At 38.0% G+C, this 17,721-nt stretch overlaps 1 protein-coding gene across 3 annotated transcripts in view; it reads left to right on the top strand.

Annotated features, from left to right (window-relative positions):
- The first annotated feature begins 1,697 nt into the window (after positions 1 to 1,697).
- The window catches only part of LOC129732106 (short stature homeobox protein-like), a 49,803-nt gene continuing 33,779 nt past the window's right edge, over positions 1,698 to 17,721 (top strand). Inside the window, exons 1-3 of one of the 3 annotated variants that reach the window (XM_055692622.1) lie at positions 1,698 to 2,355; positions 15,898 to 16,568; positions 16,639 to 16,887. In XM_055692622.1, coding sequence (XP_055548597.1) covers positions 15,968 to 16,568; positions 16,639 to 16,887 — 850 coding nt within the window. In that variant the 5' untranslated portion in view covers positions 1,698 to 2,355; positions 15,898 to 15,967. Of the gene's footprint in view, positions 2,493 to 2,661; positions 2,755 to 15,897; positions 16,569 to 16,638; positions 16,888 to 17,721 lie in introns of those variants that run through there. The other 2 variants (XM_055692621.1, XM_055692623.1) reach the window with 2 other exon arrangements.

The raw sequence follows: 17,721 nt of genomic DNA, 5'->3' as shown, positions 1-17,721 counted from the left end.
GTCTTCAGACTTTGCTTAATACTTTCGTTTACTAGTGCCGTCGAAATAAACTCATTGACGTTTCACCGCTTTATGACCCCAACTCTATACAAGAGAGCAGAGTTAGTCTTGTGACAGGTTTCGGCGTTCTACTGTGCCCAAAGCTGGAGCTCAATCTCCACTACTCGTCGATTGTTTCAAAAGCAAACCGACAATTGGGATTCATCACCAAAACAACTCGCGATTTCAAAGACCCGAATGTTTGAAAGCACTGTTTTGCTCATTAGTCCAAAAAAGATTTGTTAGTATAGCTATGCGTAACCTACCATAGCGAGAGCTACAACTTACCATTTGACCCGGAGCACGCTGGAAGACAGAAGGAAGGTGTTTGTAGCGAAGCTTCAAACGGTTAAGTGGACTTCCTTCAGTTACTCGCTCAACTAAACTTTCGTATTCCACGGAGGACGTTGCGACAGACATTCCTGTTACAGCCTTGTTTTCATCTCTGCATGGGTATCAAGAACCGATGACAGCTTAATAAGAAACGCGTGCCTCAAGTATTCATGAAATTGTCAACATCGAGAAAAAACGTCGATATCAAATGTCTTAGAAATGCATGAAACGTCGAGACCTGAGTATCGAAAAACGGACTTACTGGGACTAAGAAATATTTCACAATGAATGTCGTCTGGTGATGTCCGAGCAAATGGGAAAAATTGACGACACTGATATTTTTAATTTGCAGGTCGAAAAATTAATCCGTAGAAAAATTGCTATAAAATTCTGACATTATTTTGTACGTCAACAATTCAAACTTTCCTTCCGAATAATTCACGAAAAATTCAAAACTGATTTTTCGACGTCCATAGCGGAGCATTTATTGTGGTTTTCATAGTCTGGTTTAACGATTATTCGATTTCTCGGTGCGATAGCCATACCATTTTCAACGTCTTTTTTTTAATTTTATGGAATTGTGTTTCTGTGAAAATTGGATAAAAATCAGGAATAATAAACAAGTAGTATTCAACAAAAACCTATGTGGCACCGCTCTCACTTACTTAAAAAAAGGATATCAAAAAGTAGCACCCAACATCAAACCCTTAAAGCCAGCAGAATCACTACAAGCCTAATCCGTCCCACGTACTCGTATAACCAAAATAAACGGAATCATGTCTTCTCCATTATCCGGGTCAAACTATCAACACTGATTAAAACTGTATCAAACGGCAGAACATCGAAACCGAAACGACTCCCAGCAGAATCGACCGCGCCGAGAGCGCTAGCATTTAGTAGAATAGGCAGTACAACACCCATTACGGGAATCACTTTTCACACCCTACTCGAGTCGCTTTTATTGTCCATTGGACGGTTTGGTGCGCTGCGCGAGACAGAGACCAACCGAGAGCAATAAAAAGAACATCTCTATCATCGTAACAACAACATAAAGTGGCTAAACAAGGATAACATCATCGTGCCATCATCACCAACACTCACCAGCGAGTGTACGGGGGAAAAGCAGCAGACGAAAATTTCGTCTTCCGCGTCACATACCACCCACCCCATGCAGCAGGAGCGGGAGAAAATCCTTTTCCGTTCGTCACAGCTCATTTTGGTCCTCGATAGCATCCGATTTCTTCCGCTGGTAGAAATGGAAGAACCGCTTCCTATGAATATTGGATTTTGATTGGACGGTGAAACAGTCCCTTTCACGTTGTCGACTCCATCGGTTTAGTTTCATCCGCTGTAGAAGCGTACCTGATCGATCTAACGTATGCCGAATCGTGCCGAAATTGGAAATCCCGTCGGGTGGTTTGTGGAAAATAATCTCTCGCAACGTTCCCCAGAGTGCCGTCCGCAGGCTGGGTGGTGTGAAGCTGCCGTGGAAACGGGTTCCGGTACATTTGTGGCATATTTCAAGTGTCCGTGACGCGAGCCCAGCGCGGAACTGAGCCGGGCATGTGTTAGTGAGTTAACAGCCGAATTGTACGACACTCAATTTGATTACTTTTTATTATGATAATCATTACACAAACAGTCAATTGAGTGAACGCATTAAGGCTGACGATGGAGACGATACGATGGGCGGTGGTTGGTTCGTGGGTCGGTTGAACGCTGAAAGGATATTGTCAACCCTACGCGCGACTGTTGCAATTCTTGAGCGAGTCATTATCGTCTGGTGTGCCGCACGGGTCGGATCAACCTCTGGGATTTGCTCCTGAGTGCAGTTGTGGTTAACAGTGGAGTAAAGTTGCATGACTAGTGCATGGTGGAAAAGTTTTTTGGCTCATCTCAAAAACTGAAAAGAAGAAGAAACAGAGAAAAAAGAAGAATTGCTATAGACATCCGGGCAGTGAAACAGGTGTTACCGGAACTAAGGTGTGGAGCTATAAATATATGACAAAAAGTTCGCAGTGTCTCGGCGGATACAAGGGCCGACAACGCTCATATGGATATACTATTTATGATTTGGTGCAAGCATGTGTGAACTTTTAGTGTGAAAACTTTATCGTCTGGTAACGAAACAGTTCCAAAGTCAGCACATTGTCGGACGTTTTGGAGCTGGCATAATGCTAAAGCAAGATGAAACTGCAGTTTGAAAAAGCGTTCTGATCACTAACATCTATAGAATGTTTTAACGTGCAGCTTTTCGATTTTGTTTACGTGTGGCCGTCATTTTAGAATGATGAAATATGTTACAAGTTCAAAAAAGAAAAAAAAATAATAGAGCATAAAATTCAAAACATTGGTTTATAAGTTCTGCTAAATCTTTTGCATGTGAGTAAATTTCTGCGAAAAATGGGTCAGAATTTTTTTAGCATATTACGTTGTACAAAATTGGTTAGATTTCTGACAAAAATATTTCGTTGAATTTTTCGTTCAACGGAAAAAAAGAAGCTATTTGCTTTATACATTTCATAAATTTATCTAAGAAATGTAAGGATGGAGAAATGTATTCGCGGAATGTTAGTAAAATAAAGGGGAAAATATTAATCTATTTTTAATGGGAAAAATCAATCAACTCCAAGTCATTTGCTATAAAATTTAGTTGATTTGTTGTAAACGAAAAATCGAACGAAATTGAAGAGTTAAATTAACGTTGAACGTACATCTATAAATTACAGTGCGATGACAGTAAAAAACCTAAGAATATATCGAGGACCTAAAAGTAAATACGACATCCTTATTTTAACTTAACCGGACATGAACAGTAAATAATTTTCAAGAAATTTTCAAGGTGCTTATAACTAGAACCTAACAATGCAGGGCTTTGGGAGGATAGAAAAAATGCCAAAATTTGTCAGAAGCTAACAGTCTGAATTTTCTAAAAGATTAGGATTCTAAAACTCATAAAACATATTGAGGTAAAGTGACCAAATCGTTAGAGCTCCAACGGCGGAACACTAATTCAATTTGAGATCAGCAGGGGGGGGGGGGGAATTATTTCCATTCTTCGAAATGGTCATAAGATATATCTGAATAGTTTCAAAAGTTGATTTTAATGTACAATCTCAATTAATGTATGTGACATCTGGTAATTTAATTTGATTAAACCGCGGGACACTTTGACACAGGACATTTTACGAGACGTACACGTTGCAGAAAAAGTTTTCACATAAATCATAGTCAACAGGACATCAATTAGCCGTTTTTAAATTTTCTGGTGGGTTTTTCAGAAGAAATTTAATTTTTCACTGAGGGTGGATAAGCCCTCCGTGAAAAATTAAATTTCTTCTGAAAAACCCACCAGAAAATTCAAAAACGGCTAATTGATGTTCTGTTGACTATGATTTATGTGAAAACGAAGCAAATTCAAACGAGTTCAAAATAAAAAATAAAAAAAAAAATTTTGTTGCATTTGAGCAGGATGTTTGAAAAAAAAAAACGCAAAAAAAAGTATATCCACCTCTCTAGCTCACATAGTTTTAGTTTTTCGTGTGATCAATTTTGGCTTCAATAACTGTTCGGCTTCATCGTGGTATCGACTCAAAAACTTGCAGATATTTCCGGGACGATTTTTTTCCCATTCAGCTGAGATTACCTGCCGCAATTGCTGGATGCTTATTGGTTTTTGCCACTGGATCTTAATTTTCATAATTGAGCAGAGGTCGGGAGACTGTGCTGTCCACTTCGTAACATTGATACGATTTTCCTTGAACACTGCGAAACCAGCTTTGAGGTGTGCTCAGGATCTACGGCTTGTTGAAACGTATATCTGCGCACCAACTTAGGATTTGTGCAGACACTGGTAGTTTTCGTTTCAAAATCTAAACATACTAGTTGGCTCGTAGTGGCTAGCCACTTTCAAATGCGTTTTAAACTATTAAAAGTTGGTATTTAATCTAAAATGAAAATTTTTTTTTTTGAAATATCGAGTTGAAGTTCAAGATGTAACACTATGACACTATCGACAATTCGATGCAGATGGCCAGCGCTGGTGTAAAACTTAATTAATTATCTTAACTGCGATAAATCCTTCGTTCAGTAGATCGTGGATTGATTGCTTACTCGAAAACGAATCTGGATCTCGCTTCTTATACGGATCCACTGCACAGCTGTTTTCTCTAATATCTAAAGACTTTTTCTCCATTATTTGATTATTTTCGAAAAATTGTTTTCTAACGATTTTTTTTTTTCAAATTACATAACTTGAATAATAATAGTTCATTTTCTCAACTGATCGATGTTACATATGTTATATTCAAACTAAACTTACAAAATAACTAAAAAGGAATGTGATTGAAAAAAAAAAAAAAATAAACAATTTACAAAAACCATTGCTCATGAAAAAATGCTGGATTGCTCAAAAAAATATTCACACATGCAAAAGTTTGTCTCTGCAATTCGTTATTAAGCATAGCAAAGCTTGGAACAACGAAGTACTGCCCTCTTTAAATCATTGATGGGTAGTTCAAATCCCTCTCTAATACTCCGATATACCTTCACACATGATAAATGACGCGCATGAAACATCTGTCATCTGCGTTCCATCACAGAAACCTTTTATAGTGTTGCGTGACAACATAACAATCCTCATCCCATCACCACCACCTTTGTTTATTTCATTCGTCTTCTGCTTCATGAGCAAACAAATATTATTTCATGTAAAATAAAAAAGTTGGCTTACTGCAGCGCATTTGCAGGATAGTAGATAAACCTATGTTTAATTTTTAAAATTTTGAAACTTTTATGTCGATATATCAAAATATCTTAAATCAAAACTGTTGATCAGATTTTACATAATGTTCAAAAATAATAGTCAATAGCTTAACCCGATCCCGGCGCAGAGAAATCAGTTTTTACCTCAATAAATGAACTTCAAACTCCTATTACTCATCAAATATAAACATAATTAACACAAACTGTATGGCAAATTAAAGATCAATCTGTACCTTACTGAATAATTTCATCGTGAAATTTTTCAAGTATAATAGTTGAACATGAATCAAAGTTTGAAAGTCACTCGTCGGAAATGGGTTTATCTTATACTCTAAGCTTTTTTGAAACAGCTAAAATTTTCACGTATCAGCAAAATAATTATCCCTTTCTCCGTACATCTTGAACGTCGTAGTATACTTAAAGAATTAATTTGGGGTACAATATGTGCAGCATGTCTTATGTAGGTTAAATGTCTTTTCTATTTTTTAAAATATCGAGAAAAAATTGTATTGCTTTATCTTTGAGTACCACTTCTTGAGAACATTTTTGTAAATTTTGTTAGAGCTTTGAGTAATAGGGAGAAAGTTGGATAGATTTCAAGTGCGGATTGTCACGCGCCATAAGCTAAACTTGAAACTCGATATGATGTTTTGCATAAAATGGCTTTGGCGAGTTGCAGCCGGTTTTTTCCTTTTTTTATAAATGTTCGTTACTAATGTCTTCGGTCGTAATTGATATTTTTAATAAACAAACAACTTCTTGCTATCGAATGACTGTACTATTGAAAAATTACAATTCCAATGCATATAAAAATTGCTACACACTTTAAAAAAACCAAACTGCTTATTTTCTCGAGCAAAAAGGTTTATAATTCCTTTTAAATAGACTATTTCATAGTCTATCCTCAATGAACTATAACAGGTACTGCCTTATTCCATCACTTGACAACCTAATTTTGATGATAATGCCATGAAAGTACAGAACTTATTGGACTTGTAACTATAAAGTAACGTTCATAATCAACTGACAGTGGCTTGGCTAACCTTAGATTTCATTTACATGCTGATATCTTTGATACTATGTCTTTCTTCCATTTTAAACTGCCTTCCGCCCTTTATAACGTTTTTGGCGGTTTTTGCCGATGCACCTGCATCAGGACCTATAGCCATGTGCTAATTCAACACGTGTGCCGAATATTAGTTAAGACGCAGTTAGCTTTGATTTCCTTACGACTGGCTTCATACCAGGTGAGAGGAGGTGAGTGGAGGACTAAAAGCAAACTTGTAGTCAGAACAGAAGTGTTTGCGTTGCTACCCACAAAAACTTTTGTTTGTCGTGCGCGTGACTGAAAGACAAGCAAACTATATATATTCCGATAAAAATGCAGCTCTGTCTGTCTGTCTGTCTGTCTGTCTGATTCATATAGGCTTGGAAACTACCGAACCAATCGGCGTGAAATTTTGTATATAGGGGTTTTAGGGGCCGGGAAAGGTGACTAAGATAGTTCGAGACCCCCCCCCCATACAAATGAAACACAAATTTCTGCACATCTCGAAAACTAATCAACCAAATGGAACCAAATTTGGCAAGTGAATGTTTTTAGGAGTAACAAATATGTCCATGCTGATTCGATACCCTTCCCTCTTCTGGAAGGGAGGGGTCCCATACAAATGAAACACAAATTTCTGCACATCTCGAGAACCAATCAACCAAATACAACCAAATTTGGTATGTGAATGTTTTTAGAGGTAACAAGTATGTCCATAGTGGTTCGACTCCCCTCCCTCTTCTGTGAGGGAGGACTTCATATCAAATGAAACACAAACTTCTGCTTATCTCGAGAACTAACCAACTAAATGGAACCAAATTTGGCAGGTGATTGTTTTTAGGGGTAACAAATATAACGGTTTGACACCCCTCTCTCTTCTATAAGGGAGGGGTCCCATACAAATGAAACTCAAATTACACACAGCTCGAGAACCAATCAAGCAAATATAACCAAATTTAGCAGGTGAATGTTTTTAGGTGTAACAAACATGTCCATAATGTTTCGACACCCTTCCTTCTTCTGGCATGTCTCCAAATACCATTTCGAAATCCAAGATGGCGACTTCCCGTTTCTGAAAAATAGCGGCAAATGGCCATATACCACCAAACATGGGTATTTCCGGAATTGTTATGGTGCACTGAAGCCACAAATCGACCTCAGACAACATTTCGAATTGTAAGATGGCGATTTCCGGTGTCTGGAAAACAGCCGAAAATGACCAAATACCACCCAATCTTTCTTCAACCAGAATGACGCTCAGAGGCCAAAAATTGTCTCCTAATGCCAATGTGAAATCCAAGATGGCGACTTCCGGTTTCTGAAAATCAGCGGCAAATGACCAAATACCACCCAATATGGGTATTTCTGGGATTGTTATGATACACTGAAGCCACAAATCGACCTCAAACAACAATTTGAATTGTAAGATGGCGATTTCCGGTATCTGGAAAACAGCCGAAAATGACCAAATACCACCCAATATGGATATTTCCGGGATTGTTATGATGCACTGAAGCCACAATTCGACCTCAGACCAGAACCAGAACATTTCAACCAGAATGACGCTCAGAGGCCAAAAATTGTCTCCTTATGCCATTCTGATATCCAAAATGGCGACTTCCGGTTTCTGAAAAAAAGCGACAAGTGACCAAATACCACCCAATAGGCGTCGTACACAAATTACGTAACTTATGAAGGGGGGGGGGGAGAGGGGATAAGTCTGCGTTACTTATTGTTACATAGGGGGGAGGAGGGGGGGGGGTAGTTGAGCCCGTTACGTAACTGAGATGTTTGCTCAAAATTGCAAATTTGGAGGGGGGACAGGTTGTCCAGCGTTACGTAACTTTAGGGGGGGGGAGTCATATCTAACGTTACTTATCGTTACATAGAGGGGGAGGGGGTCTGAAATCTAGGTTTTTAGCGTTACGTAATTTGTGTACGACGCCATATGGGTATTTCCGGGATTGTTATGATGCACTGAAGCCACAAATCGACCTCAGACAACATTTTGAATTGTAAGATGGCGACTTCCGGTGTCTGGAAAACAGCCTAAAATGATCAAATACCACTCAATATGAGCGTTTCTTTAACCAGATTGACGCATGGAGGGCCGAAATTGTTTTGAAATCCAAGATGGCGACTTCCGGTGTCCGGAAAACAGCCCAAAGTGACCAAATACCACCCAATATGAGTATCTCTGGAACGAGAATTAAGCTGAAAATTGACCTCAGGCACCATTATGAATTGTAAGATGGTAACTTCCGGTTTCTAAAAAACAACCAAAAATGGCCGATTTCCATACAAAATGAGTATCTTCGGAACCAGAATGATACACAGGAGCTAGAATCGACCACAGACACCATTTTGAATTCGAAGATGGTGACATCCGGTTTCTGGAAAACAGCCGAAAATGACCAAATAACACCCAATATGGGTGTTTCTCAAACCAGAATGACGCTCAGGGGCCAGAAATTGTCTCCAAATGCCATTTTAAAATCCAAGATGGCGACTTACGGTTCCGGATCACCGGATGATGCAAATAGCTATAAATTGATCTTAGACAACAGTTTGAATTGAAATGACAACTTCTGGAAAACATCCGCAAATAACCGAATACTACTACATATGGATATGTCCGTAATCGAAATGATGTAAAGAAGCCAAGCATTGACCCTGGACACCATTTTGAATCAGAAGATGACCACTTTCAGTTTCTGGAAAATAACGAAAATAACTGAAATGCACCCAATATATATTCGGAATAGAGGTCATGTACAAAAACCAAAAGTTGAGGATGTTGCCATTCCGATAAAACCAATCATTTTTAAACGATATAATCCAATCGCAAGGAATCAATAAATTTGAAATGTTTAAAATTATTAAATTAAACACTAAAATAGGCGGGACGAAGTTTGCCGGGTCAGCTAGTGCCTGAATAAATCTCCTTGGTCATGGTTCCATTGCTGAACCCAAGCTCTTCAACGCCGGATGTAGCCGTTGATCCCCACATCATGACTCTACCTGTAGAAAAAAATCGAATTCATTCTCAGTTGATTGAAAAATCAAAGTTGGTTAAGTAACTCACCACGGCCATGCTTCGACTGTAGGTCGCAAACACTCCTTTTTCACCGGTTCGCCGCCATTTCCTTGTTATGCCATCAGACCCAGAAAGAATTACTTTCGTCTCGTCTGAGCAAATCACTTTATTCCAGTCATCCACTGGTCCATAAAATGTGATCCAGGGCCCATTTCAATTTTTCTTTGTTTTCGAAATTTTTTGTGGACAACCATGGCTTCTTAATTACTACTCTGCCCTTGAGATCTTTTTTACATACCTCTCCACGACAGCGCTGTCAATTCGGTTACTTGTCTTTGAAGAACGCCTCTGTAGCTTAGCTGGTGAGAGAAAATCACGCTTTTAGTACATCTGCATAATACTAACGATCGTTCCATTTTGGAGCTGGACTGTATCGGCAATATCAGGGTAGCCCTCGCTAATTTTTTTATGTTTAACAATCAAATTTGTTGTTTTTTTTTGGGTATTTTACAACAAATAACTTCCAATTTCAAACACGAAACTGAAATTTTGAGCAAGAAAACTTCAAGAGCACTAACACAGCTAGACACAGCTACAGCTACACACTAAAACGCTGTAAAACAAACCTAAAATGCAGTATCTAAATAAATAAACATAAATAGTTAAGTCATGGAGGAACAACCGTTAAATTAAACTGAATTTAACCAGAAAACCAGCAAAATTGTTAATTGGAAGGGAGGTGGTTAATAAACTTTTTTTGCGTATTTGCGTATTTCTAAGCAGGACATTTTATTAAAACGCGGGACGTCTGGTCACTATGGTTTAGAGAAATAAAACTAATAGAATGAAAGTACCTTAAATCGAAAAAAATTGCATTTCTTTAAACTAGAATTCATTCACGTTACTAGGAAAATGTATTGCTTTTTTATCTTATTTCAAGGTTTCATTTTGATATTTGTGTGTACATTTTCATATTTTTTTCTTATACTTCTGTCGATGTTCGGTATTTATCTGGCAGAAATAGGAGAATACCCGAAAATGAATTTGTGTATTGTGTGGGTAACCTATTTTTAAATCCCACTGTCTGGCAGTGGCATTATGAAAAACAGACAGTTGCAGTTGTCTTTAATTTCGGCAACAACCTTAGTTTCCGGACCTAGATAATGCTAGCTCTACCGATCATTCAACGATTTTTTAAAGAATGCTTCAGTGCATCCAGTACATTCTGTAGTCATTTTTGAAATAATAAAAAGATTTTTTTTCCAGACTTTCAAATCATTTAACACATCTACATCAAATAAGTTGACCCGTATTTAATGATTATACAGTGCTTTTTCGATTTTATCACGGTCAAAAAAAAGAATTTAGCGAAATGATAAAAATTGAATTTTTTGTGTTGGATTCAATTGAAATTTATGATATTTTGAGTAAAATGATGCACTTACATAGTCAAATGGAATATAAGTTCAAGATACAAATGAATAAACAAGAAAAGGTTAGTTGATGATACAGTAAAGTCTTTTTTTACACGGTTTTTTTACACGGGTTTATTTTACGCGGTTCTTTTTACGACGATTTTCCAAATAACGCGATTTTTTTTACATCGTTTTCTCAAATAACGCGTTTTTTTTTTGCACGATTTTTCGTTTTCGCGTAAAATTGTGACAGTGAGTAACAGTAACGGTAACAGACTATAGTAGGCTGTTTTTTACACAGTTTCATTTTTACACGGTTTTATTTTACACGGTTCTTTTTTACAACGTTTTTCAAAATAACGCGTTTTTTTTATTTTACGACGTTTTTCCAAATAACGCGATTTCTTTACATGTTTTTTCTGCACGGTACGTAAAATCGTGTAAAAAAGAACTTTACTGTATTTTTCTTCATTGAATTTTCGTGGACTTTCTCACGGCTATTATACATGCAATATCAATATGATTTGTACTCATTCTTAACATAGCTAGCAGAGTCTAATCCTTGTTTATTAAATAAATTAAATCCTTGTTTGTTAATTCTACGAGTCTACGATCTACGAGGACCAATCTGTAGGGCTATTTGAGTTGTTAACAGATCTTCTTTCTCAACTGCTCGAATAATACGTAATTTTTTTTTCAAAGTCAATAAAATACGTATTTTATTTTTCTCAAAATTATGACACAATTTATTTGTAACAGATATGACACATGGTTACCTCAGAAAATTGATCAAATTAATTGAGTTCATAAGACTATACACATGTAAGGACACAAGGCACAAGTGAAAATGATGTTTCGAATACATTTTCTGCAACTGAAAGTACATTATTCTTGATTTATAGTTTTTTTTTAAAGCGTGATAAAAACGAAAAAAAAACGTGAGAAAATCGAGCGTGAATTTGGCAAGTAGTGATAAAAACGACTGTTGATAAAAGCGAAAAAGCACTGTACTATGTTTCATTTATTGTATAGAGGATTGGTAAAATGAGAAGAAAGCCAAGAATAAAGAATTGAAAGATTAAATCTAGCAAATGTAAATTAAACTAAAAATAGTGAGAATCAATAATAAACCAAAGGTAAAAACTATCGATAATCAATTCCATTTATTTCATTTAACCCTCTAAAGCCCAATGCCGCCTTCAGTTAAACTTCTAAAAAGCTTAAATTAATACCTCCTAAAAAGCGTTTATAATGATTCATAGTGATTTTACCGAAGCCCGCCTAGAAATTAACTTGGGCACTAGAGGGCTAACATTAAGAAGAAGAAAAAATAGAAATTTATTTTCAATGCATTTACTCCTTTTACGATGGAAACAGCAGCACCCATGCATACGTAGTTTAATGCAAGCTTTCATGAGGGAGCCCTACATGATCCTCGTTTTTTACCACTCGACGTAAGAAAAAATCACTTTAAAACTGGCCTTTTTTCAATCCCATATGTAATGAATTTTATTATGGTTTGCCGGTTTAAGAGTTTAGAAGAGAAATATGAACCAAAAATTAATGAAAATCATGTTCTTCAGAATATTTTTTTTATAACTTTTTTAAGGTGGCTTTCAGCCACAGGCTGGTTCGCCACCATCTTTCAGAATATGTAAATCACTCAAAAAACGTCAAAATAATAACTGTAGAGTACTAAAAATGGCTTTCAAACGCACCGTATATTCGTATCAGAAATTTAAATTTAAATTCGAGTGTATAAAATGCATCGTGAAGCATGAAAAATCAGAACAGCAAGGTTGATTTAGAACTACATAAAGCTGTTTGTTACATTACTTGCATTTTTTGCATTCGAGAGTGGTCGCAAGTGATCAGGTCTAGGCAAACTATTTTTTACGTAGCGCTACGTCTTACTTCAGGAGGATTGCTTGCCGTGGAAAGTGTGAAGACAATCTGTCCTCTTAAAATGCGTATTATGTTACTACAACTAGGCGGATTTTCAGTTTCTTGAGCGCCCTTCATTTTCGAGATCTTGCTCTACTTGGTCCAACCACTTAGCTCGTGGCGCGCCTCTACGTCTTGTACCGGCCGGATTCGAGACGAATACCATTTTTGCGGGATTATTGTCCGGTATTTTTACAACACGCCCCGCCTATTGTACACTTCCAGCTTTAGCGATTTTCTGGATACTGTAGGCTGTAGAGTTGCGTCAGCTCGTGGTTCATTCTCCGCCTCAATACGCCATCCTCATATACACCGCCAAAGATGGTCCTGGTGCTTGCAAGTCCTCCTCGAGCATTGTCCATGTCTCGTGTCCGTAGAGGACTACCGGTCTTATGAGCGTCTTAGGTATAGTGTACTTGCTACGGGGCGACGTCTTGTCAACGTCTTGTGGAGTCCGTAGCAGGCGTTCTGGGATTTCAGATACAGATAGCAGACTTAGTCCTTTACGTATTCACTTTCAATCCAACCTTTTCTGCTTCACGTTTCAGCTTGATGTATTGTTAAGCAACCGCCTGGAGCGTCCTTCCGAATAGGTCCACGTCGTCAGCAAAGCAGATGAACTGGCTTTATTTATTAAAGATCGTGTCCCGCACATTTCATGACATTCAGATTATTTTCAAGTTATTGAACACTAAATGCAAACTGAATATATTATAAATCTAGAGAAACATTTCAAAAGGTACTGTCTGCTTTCATCGATTTTCTGATCGATCACTTTCATTCAATCACCACAACATATTAAACACCTTTCAAGACACGTTATTTGCACAAGTTGATAGCGGAGGGATCACTCTAGCCTTCTGAATGAAAAAATGCAAGTACTTCTTAAGTGACCTAGTGTAGGTTGTAGGTCTTGTTGAGTGTAACATTCGCTCTCACTAGAAATTTTCCAAACACCTCTAAAATTTGAAGCTATGGTCAAAATACGGTTTTTGGACTTCAGGCATACAATTTTTTTAACTCAGTCATTTCTTGACTAATTTTCAATATTTTAACAGTTTTGAAAAGGGGATAATCAGAGATTTTTTAATATATACGTATTTGTATCAATAACAGTGGAACGGGTTGAGTTATTTGAGCTCAAATCTAGACTTTTAGAATTTTTCATGCAATTTTTCAACATAGACACTGTCTGCCTTTAATGTACTGAAAATGTGTTTCAAACGCAACCAAAATTGAATGCTCATATCTGAAGTAATTTTTGCACCGTTATAATTAGGGACAGTGGTGAATCGCGATTTCGCGGGATCCGCAAATTCTGCGAAATCTAGCTTCGACCGCGAAATTCACAAAAACCCGCGAAATGCTGCGAAAATAATAGAAAACAGAAACATTCTATGACAATCATGAAACATTTCGATTTGCAAGCTACGAAATTCATGAAAACCTGCAACAAGGACAAAGCTAAAGATTAATGGGCACCTAGATGGCAATGATAGAATTCCTGAGAGTGCAGCCATAAAATCCAAGTTGCAAGATGAATGAGGGAGGCCTACAAGCCAGCATTTTTGAAATAATCGACAGTGAGATTGGTATTAAAATGTTGGCAGGTATTCGAATCGCGGACGTTTTCCTGTATTTTCCCGGTTGGCAATTGAATATTTATCGATTTCCGGAGACTCAGTAGATACGGAACGCAGCGTGAGCCAGTATAACTTGGATAATACGTGCCTAACGACACCACAATATAACTGAAAATAATTTGACACAGCACGTGCTTTTGGTTAGTAATGCAATAATTATGGATTGTGCGGTTAAATTACCATACATTAAATTAAATGAAACAGTTGTTTCTTGTTTTTACCAGAGAAAAAATCACTTCATTCAGTATTTTCTAATTCTAAACGGTGCCGCGAAACTACTGCAAAATTCGAATATTTTCTATTTTGCCACCCGCGAATTTTCAACTTTTTTGCCGCGATTTACCACTGAATCTAGTTATAATGCAGTGGTTATTGCGAAAAAAATCGAAACGTTGACGCAAGATTGACGTAGAACTACATAAAGCTGTTTGTTACATAACTTGCACTGTTGCATTCCAGAGTGATCGCAAGTGATAAGGTTGAAGCAAAATTTTCTTCTGACGTATGACTACGTCTCACTTTCGCAGGGTGACTTGCTGTTGGAAGTGTAGCAAATTAACTTCATTGCTCAAGACCGCTATAACAAATATTTATTAGATAGGTAGGGAACATATTCTAAGCAGCTTTAGGAACCGCCTGTGTATTAAAACAGAAGTATATCAATCAGTTCTCTATCTTTTTCTCTGCCAGAACTTGTTTTCAGATTGTAAAATTAAGTTAGCAAACTTTAACAATAATCAATGAAAGTTACCAATCGAGGGACGCTATTTCAATCACCCCGAACCAGTTTTAAGCAGCTTCCATCAGTTTTTTCAGCACCCGAAGTGGCTCCTGAATGGCTGCAATATAGGTCGATTTGTTTCGAATGAAGTTTGTTCAAAGATTTCTTTGTGATTAATGGTATTTCTTATATTCGTAAGATAGCTAAACAATCAAAGTTTTCGTTTCCATATTTGAATTTGTCGTTATTGATCAAAATTCAAGAGTTTGAGGCCAGTTTACTTCGACTGATTAAAATAGGCGCCACTGCTTAAGCCGTTCCTTACCCTACATTTAGTAAATAAATAATGTAGAGGGTGCCAGCATAGATAGAAAAAAAATCCAAATATTTTAAAAATCTCGTAAATTGTATGAAGAGTGTGATTTTCATTACTGGTTGTTCCATATTTTTTTTTTTATTCTCGCTTATTTTCCGTCGGTCTAGTTCCGCCACTGTTGTTGTGCCAATCACCGACGCCCGGGGAGGCGACTCCACCCAGGACCCTAACTCACGACCCGTTTATTAACGGACCGGCGCCAACGGCTTTACTTCCTCATGCGATGGAAGGCGTGATCCCAGAGATTTTTCGCCTCAGAAAATCTCCTGGTGTCGGCTAGGATTGAATCTAGACCAGTTGGGTTGGTTGTGAGCGGATCACGCCACCTCACAACCATCGACACCTATGTCGGCGGTGGGATTCGAACCCAAGCGTCGAGCGTGGTTGGCAGAGACGTTACCAACCACGCTAGGCCCCCGCTCGGTTGTTCCATATTTCTGTGCAAAACTTTTGAACTACAAGTTCTGTCACGAAACCAAAGCATTTTTAATCTGCAGTTGTTAGGATGCCACCTCACAGAACAGTTCTTCAATGTGCACTGGAAGATCAATTCGGTAAATATTAAACCCATTTCCAGATATTATTTTCTACAAGTGAAATGAGCAAGTGTTGAACTCAAACTTCGGGGTCGCGAATTGCGTAACACAATGGAACAGCTGGCGCATTTCGTTACCAAATCCTTCGAGTATAACAACAGCCGTGTACTGGATATTCTCAACATGACTGCCGGCAGTCGGTTGAGCGAAGACTTTCTCAGTCGCAGTAACGATCCGGATCTAATGTCGAACAACAGTAGCAGTGCGAGTATCTGTGAGAATGGTGATCTGGAGGAGGAAATCCAGGGTCATGCTGTCGATCAGCGGAATCATACCGCAAGTGTTCGTCATTCAAACGATGAAGAGGACAATGATGACGAGGAATCTATTGATGTGGAAATAACAGACCTGTCTTACAGTACGGGTTCTGGGGTAAATGGCAACTGTGTGCAGAGTGATAAAATAAAAACAACAGCCACTTCACCGTCGATGGTGGAGAGCAAGTATAGTGCTACTAATTATGATAATAATAACGACGTGGTAGTCAGTAATCGGAACGAGAGTAGTGTAATAAAAAAATATGACAATAATATAAGTGAGCGCGAAAAATCGGCGGAGTTGGAATACGGAAACCCTCCTACTAGAACACCAATTAGTAAGAAGCATGAACCAAAAAATTGGCTGATTGCGGACTTAGTCGAAGAAACGTATGGTAAGACTAATGACTACCTAATCATTGAACAATTAGATAATTTTAGCATGCACTATTCTTTCTGTTACAGATAGGAGAGAAAAATCGAAACAAGATGTTGCCTTAAATTTGGTTCGATCCGAGAGCGAACCCAACTACAAGACAGTCGAGTCTAACGCGGTGGTTCGACCGAAGCCTGCCTCCGAACTGCTGAAGCAAAGCGTAGACCTAATCAACGGCCATGGGTATCCTCCGCTGCCGGTCGCTCCTGTAGCACCTGCCACCGAAAGCAACACCCATCACACCCACAGCACCAACACCGACAACGATTCCGACACAGGTAGATTGCACCCAATTACGTTTCCACCGGAGCTAAGACGTCTTCAGTTAATTAAGATGAAAGCACCATTTATTTAATCAATTAGCACCCAGACACGGGGTAAATTGCGAACGTTCTGCAGCTACAGCGTAATGCCGGATTAGGGTTTGCGTAATTTACACTTATACACTGGCTTTTCAAATTAATTTCCAGCGAATCCGTTATCTCATCAATTAGCTGTCGGATGGCAGCAGCCGAATCTGTTGCCTTCGGGGTTGCGCCATGTGATAAAAAGAGTTCTGAAACACAGTTTAATCCTGCTTCATTAGCGTAATAAATTGGAATGTTTTCGGGGCCAACTAATGGTTTTCTTAGTAATATTACGCCTTGTGTGCTATTATGTTAACACACAAAAAGAATGGATTGAAATGGTCTAATTTTTTAAGCACGAGTTGAAACACTGTTTGAGGTTACGTGTTGAGCCGATAAATTTACCTATCACAAACTGAAAATAGAAATTTAAAATATCATTGTCCACCAAAAAAAAAAAGTTTCATCCATAGCCTACCATGGTGCGACACGACGCGTTTTTTTGTGTCAAACGTCAATTTTTTCGAGTCTCTGCTGAAGTTATTCAAATTTACTGCGATGTCATTACCTACATTAATGTTAGAATAAAATCTTTCAGAGCAAAATGGTTTTGCTGCTTATAGTAGGTTGGAAAAAATTGTCTCTTTCTTTCTTAAGCTTTCACCGAAATGCGCTGGATCAATAGATTCTTGTGCTCTCAATTTCGCTGAAAAATATCGTTTAGAAAGAAATGCATTTCAAAATTTAAGTTTTCCTTTAGCTCGC

Source organism: Wyeomyia smithii, chromosome 3, assembly GCF_029784165.1.
Source record: "Wyeomyia smithii strain HCP4-BCI-WySm-NY-G18 chromosome 3, ASM2978416v1, whole genome shotgun sequence".
Lineage (NCBI taxonomy): Eukaryota > Metazoa > Arthropoda > Insecta > Diptera > Culicidae > Wyeomyia > Wyeomyia smithii.
The sequence above is the reverse complement of the archived record's forward strand: the minus strand, read 5'-3'. Positions and strand labels throughout refer to the sequence as shown.